Genomic DNA, 6,277 nt, shown 5'->3' with positions numbered 1-6,277 from the left:
TACAGAGGAGAAAGTCTATGGGACCTGAAAGTGAGGTGCAGGGCCCGGGCAGGATGAGGCACGAAAGGCATATGAGAAAGTCAAGATCAGAACAAAGCAGGGTGGATAATAAGGGGTAGGTGAGGCTTCATGAGTCTGGGTAAACGTGGTACATTAAGAAGCTCAAATAGGAACACAGGTAAGAGACTCAAAATTCTGTGTTGTCTCAATTTTCTATAGGCCAGAGATAATTCTAAAATAAAATTTTTAGCAAAAGTGGGAGTGGGAGCAAGGGCTAGTATAGCAAGCAGTAGCTACAGCTAATATCACAGTGAATACACCGCCCATGTGGGGCTTTAGAACAGGTTGAAGACATAACAGGGGCCCTGGGCTGTTCATAGGGATTGGAATTTGCTGCTCTAAGCAATAACCTTTCTTTAAACTGTCTGTGGTGCACATTGAGTCTGTCTTAGAAAAACTCTCTGTGGTCTATCAGCTGACATCGCTCTGCCAATCGGCCCAAGTCTGAAGAAGTGGCAAGAAGCAACCAGAACACCACCAGAAGTTTTTTGGTGCATTCCCGTTATGGAATTCTGACAAATGAACTAAGCTATACAGTGTAAGAAAAACCAATACATGCATGTATTCTTTTTCTTTATCATGTATCCTCTCATGTGCTTGCTTTAGCAAAACATCCCTTCACCTGTGTCTGCTTCAGCAAAACACTCCTTAACGTGTCTGCCCCAGCAAAGCACCATTCAACACAACCTGACTTTCCAAAGAAACCATCTTTTCCACTTCACTTATAGCTATCAGTAGCCATGTGGGCTCTCTAGGTGCAGTTCATCTGACTTGGTCTGCTAAATACTGTATGTGGTCAGCTGCAGAGGAGGATGTTGGGTGGGGTCAGCTTTCAAGGAGTTTACCTGTGCGAGACATGGCTTTGCCCATTGTCACCTTACATAACCCGGTATCAACTCCTATACACAAGGCCCCTCTAGACACCACTCCACTCCCCACCATATCACAGACACTGCCAGGAAGTGTCAGGCTGTACTGGACCACCTGACCCCCCACAATTCCAAATACACTTTTCATTCACAACATGCCCTGCTAGCACAGCCCTGACACTTGGCCAAAACATCACTAACATTTTGTTCCTATGGTTCCTGTCCTAACCTCACATGCACAGCTAAATCTCAGGTCTTGCTAGAGTCACCCCTGCCACACCATCCAAGTCCCTCATACAGTGCTCTAACATTAGTGACTGCTCACCAGTCACACACATTACCTTAGACTTGAGTAGGTATGAAGCCTTTTAGGATGGCATCTAAAACACACCCCACATAAACTTCTAGGAGCCCGCCTGTTTGGGAATCCCCTTCTTTCCTCCATACAGTGCTCCACAGTGCAACAGGTTCTGTTAGATGCACCACCCCCACCCCTCCCCCGCAGTGCTCTTATGGCTTCCCAGTCTACAGTACAGTTTTCCAGAGCCATAACGATCAACCCTATCTGCACAGAAGAACTTCAGACCAAAATGTTTCACATACACGGCAAAGCATGAGCCTGAGACGTGCACTCCTTTTCCAACTACTATGAGACAAGTCTTGCTGCTCACCCCAGGCTGACTGCTACATATCAGACTTGATGGACACCCCTACACTTGCCACTAAATACAAGTGCATGAGCACATGCACACACACACACACACACACACACACACACACACACACGTGGTGGAAGGTGAGGGAGCAAGCTGTGAGTACTATGGGAGAGTGGACAAATGGAGCATAACAGAAGCAGTCAGACCATGGTGCACCCACTCGCTTTGCTCTTCTCTAGTGTGTGTGCACTGATGCTGAGTGTCCCAATCTGACTTTCCCACAGTGGCGGACTGACCTAGGACTGTAGGCTCAAGAAGACATGACTTATCCTCCACATTGCTTTTTAGTCAGGGTATTGGGTGGGCTATTTATTTAGGTTAAATATCCCCATAACAGTCTGCCATTGAAGAAAGTCAGAGCAGGAATTCAGAAAGGGACAGGAGCCATGGAGGAACACTCCTCGATGGTTTGGGTCCATCTTCCTCCTTCCTTCCTTCCTTCCTTCCTTCCTTCCTTCCTTCCTTCCTTCCTTTTCTCTTTTTCCTTTCTCTCTCTCTCTCTCTCTCTCTCTCTCTCTCTCTCTCTCTCTCTCTCCCCCCCCCTCTCTCTCATTCTTTTTTCATTTTACACTCTCCTCACTGCCCTCATTCCCAGTCACCCTCTCCCACAATCCTTCCCCATCCCCCATCCCCAACTCTTCTGAGAGGGTGGGACCCCCTGGGTCTTTTATAATCTTTTAATAACCTTATTTGTGTATTTATTCAGCAAAGGAATGACACTAGGACACTGATAAATGCCTGATTCCTCTAACTGCTAGGAATCAGCTTGTGCCCTTAAATAGTAGGGGTGGTGAGTGTTTAATAGTAGGGGTGGTGGGTGTTTAGTAGTAGGGGTGGTTGGATGTTTAGTATTAGGGGTGGTGGGTATTTAGTAGTAGGGGTGGTGGGTGTTTAGTAGTAGGGGGTGAGGTGTTTAGTAGTAGGGGTAATGGGGTGTTTATTAGTAGTGGTAGTGGGTTGTTTAGTAGTAGGGGTGGTAGGGTGTTTAGTAGTAGAGATGATGGGGTATTTAGTAGTAGGGATGATAGGGTGTTTAGTAGTAGGGACTGTGGGGTTTTCATCAGTTCTGCTGTATATGTGGATGGTACTCTGGGCACACTGTGGCAACTTTAATTTCTAAAAGCCCAAATATGGCTCTGCAGAACCCACCGGAATCAGAAGCTTTGAAGGGTGTTCAATTCCTGAGAGTTGGCACAACTCTGGTCTGCACATGTCCTACTGTGACCTCATGAGGGTCCATTGTGACAGTTCCCCCCCAGCAGATATAAGGGTGGGGCCTGCCCTGGCTCTCTGTGGGTATAGAGAGGAAGAGTAGTTTTACCTGTGCGATTCACTTGTGGCTAGTGAGATTGTGTGAGCTTTCCAGTTTCTGATAGATTTGTGTGTAGGATGTTTGTGTGTGTGTGTGTCAGAGAGACAGACAGACAGACAGACAGAGAGAGTGAGAGAGAGAGGGCGAGGGAGAGAGTAAGTGAGAGAGAGGGAGAGAGAGTGAGTGAGAGACAGACAGACAGACAGAGAGAGAGAGAGAGAGAGAGAGAGAGAGAGAGAGAGAGAAAGTTTAGTTGTGTAGTTGTGTGTATTGTATGTGTGTATACCTACTTGTGTAATTCTGTGTCTGTGTGAAATCATCTATAAACTTAGAGACAGCTGCTGGTAAAGTCTAGAGCTAAGCCTTCAGTGCTGTACAAAAGGTATGTTGGTAACCTTAATCTCTGAAGCAGAGCCATTTACTGGCCTGTTTTTGGCACATAGGCTAGGCTTTTGGCCAGGGAGCCCCTAGGATCTGCCTTGGGCTGAGATTAAAACTAATGACATTAGGCTGGTTTCCTTTGGGCAGGTCTTTGGTTTTATTTTTTGATGGGTAGTGGTACTTCGCGTTTAATTCAGAACCCCAGGCTTCAAAGCAGGTTCTACACTGAGACATCTTTCTAACTCATGGACACTTGGGTTTCTATATTTAAATTTATTTAAATTTACCTCTTTGTTTTTCTGTTTCTATTCTTATTTTCCTTCTGCTTTTATTTTTCTTGGGTGTTTAGTGTGTTTTATCTGACTTGGATTCTTGTCATAAATTTTAAATTTTTAAAATATTTTTTGATTTTAGGTTATTTAATCTTTTCCTTTACAAAATAATTATTGAGTCCTGGTAATGTTATTGCCCTCTGGAGTTTATGCCTAATTGGATGTGACCAGTTCTGGTTCCTAATTCTTTTTATTTCTCTGGTTTGCTTTTAACTTTTGCTTCTCTGTTTCAATTTAATTAATGAGTATTCTTTGCTTCTGCTTTTGTTTTGATTTCTTGAGGGGTCCTGGCTTTGCTTCGATTTCTTTGCTGTTCTAATTAGTTGGTCTAGTTTGGGGTATTGGTTTTAAATTTTTTGTGTTATTTTGAGATTTTTTTTCTCAATCATCTCTTCTTCCATTCATTTCCCTCCTTATTCCTCACTTCTCAGTTTATCAAATAGCATCCGCAACACTGCTGAGCTGTGGTCTTTCTATTTTACTAAATTGTGAGCTAGGTCTTGGTTTGGGGATCAAGTTTGGGTTTCTATGTGTGTACCATCGCGGTCTGGGTTAAAGCTGCTTGTCTGTGTGATTTTCACCTTTTCCTTTGTTCTTCCTCTCCATCCCCCTGATTCCCGTACTTTCCTCCCTCTAGTCTCTGTATGTTTCCTTATCTCCCGTTTCCTTTCTCCCCAGCACATCGCTTCCTTTGGCAGTCTCGTCGCTAGGCACCATGTCCACTGAGAGTGAGGACAATTTGTCAAAGCCCAGCGAAGAGTCCTTCAGCTTGTTCGATGAAGAGGTGTTCACCAGGCAGTACACCGTCCTGAAGAACCTGAGCCAGGGCGGCAATAACGAACTGAGGCTCTCCTTGCACCGCCTCACGGGCACACAGGTTGCAGTGAAGGCTCTGGTGAAGCATGAGAGGGGGGCGGCGCAGGCACTAAGTGTGTCGGAAGTCGAAATCATGAAGGTGCTAAACCACCCAAATATTGTTTCCCTTGTACAAGTGATGGAAACAAAACAGAACATTTACCTAATTATGGAAGAGGCCCAGGGAAAGTTGTTGTTTAATCGAGTGCAGGGGGCCGGATACCTGAAGGAAGATGAAGCTAGGAGCATATTTATCCAGCTGCTCAGTGCCATATGCTACTGTCATGACAATGGAATCATTCACCGAGATCTGAAGCCTGACAATATAATCGTGGATGAGCGGGGCCAGGTTAAGATCATTGACTTCGGGTTGGCTGCCAGATTCTTGCCTGGGCAAAACCTGAAAAGGCTCTCTGGATCCTTGCATTCCATTCCTCCGGATATATTCCTTGGCCGCACATATGATGGGCCCAAAGTAGACATGTGGGCCTTGGGAGTACTTCTGTATTTTATGGTGACTGGGCTTGCTCCTTATAGAGCGACCACCTTTTCGGAACTGAGTAAAAAAGTCTTGCAGGGAAGGTACCATTTTCCTTCCTATCTCTCTAAAGACATACAGAGCATCATCGGCATGCTGTTGACAGTAAACTCAAGGCAGAGACCAAGTGCTCAAGACCTCTTAAGTCACCCATGGCTTCAAGGAGAAAAGACTTTAACATTTCCTTCCAATGGTGATACCAGCTCCCCAGACCGTGACATAATGGTAGCCATGGAAAAGATTGGGTTTTGCTTGAAGGACACCATAGAATCATTAAAATGCAAAATGTTTGACGAAACTATGGCTACATACCTCCTCCTAAGAGGTCAGGCATCTCAAAATGATGCTAGTGGTGTCCAAAGAAAGATAATGAAGCCAGGGGTGGCACCTTTCCCTTCGAGAGCAGACCCTGACATTTTCCCTCTACCTCTCAAGAGAAGGGCAAGTGAACCTTTACTTAATTCAGTCAGATCCCCTGAACAACATACTCTAAGACAAATCTGTGAGACAGATGCTTCTTCCCTTAAGGGCAGAAGTTACAAACGGTCCATGACCGCCCCTTGTCTGTCCTTTCAAAGAGACACTACAGTGAATGTAGCGACCACCAGCTGTTCCACTGACTCCCTGGCAGAAAAGACCTTAAGTGGCCCAGAAAGAGGTGGGACTTCAAGCCCCCCGCAGCCCAGGGGCTGGGCAAAATGGAAGAAAAGAATTGGAGCATGTTTCCGGTCCCTGTGCTGCTGTGTATCACCTCACAGAAAGGTGTGCCCCCAAAACTGAGAGGGCACCATCAGATGACAGGAGGCACAGGCATAGCTCAGGTACGTCTGTAGATTTGTTTATTTTTTACTAATGTCTTACATATAGACAGTTCCTGATGAAGTTCTCGAGGTACAGTGAGTTACATCTAGTTGTATCTAGATCATGTGGGATGTGAGTGCCGGTACAATTAAACACACATACAATACTTTCTTACTCCAAGAGCATAGAACCAGGACACAAGCCCAATCAAATCAAACCAAACCAAATCAAACCAAGCTATTTACATGGCTCAGTTCACTGTCACAAGACCAGGATTTGGGATAATCCAGGCTGCAGAGGGTCTTGGGCCACTCCTCTTCTGGGTTTCCTTTGTCTGCAGCCCACATGTCTTACTTGTCATGCAAGGTGGAGTCTTACCACACCTAGCATTGATATGGGTTGTCATCACACAG

General features: G+C 45.4%; 1 protein-coding gene across 1 annotated transcript; it reads left to right on the top strand.

Moving 5' to 3' along the window:
• Positions 1 to 4,385: 4,385 nt before the first annotated feature.
• On the top strand, positions 4,386 to 5,843 carry LOC308432661 (sperm motility kinase Z-like; the record flags this gene model as incomplete). Its single annotated transcript, XM_080932433.1, has 1 exon — positions 4,386 to 5,843. One exon carries the CDS (start codon positions 4,386 to 4,388, stop codon positions 5,841 to 5,843), a length of 1,458 nt encoding a protein of 485 aa, XP_080788559.1.
• Positions 5,844 to 6,277: the final 434 nt, after the last annotated feature.

This window comes from Micromys minutus, assembly GCF_963924665.1.
Source record: "Micromys minutus genome assembly, chromosome: 18".
Classification (NCBI taxonomy): domain Eukaryota; kingdom Metazoa; phylum Chordata; class Mammalia; order Rodentia; family Muridae; genus Micromys; species Micromys minutus.
The sequence above is the reverse complement of the archived record's forward strand: the minus strand, read 5'-3'. Positions and strand labels throughout refer to the sequence as shown.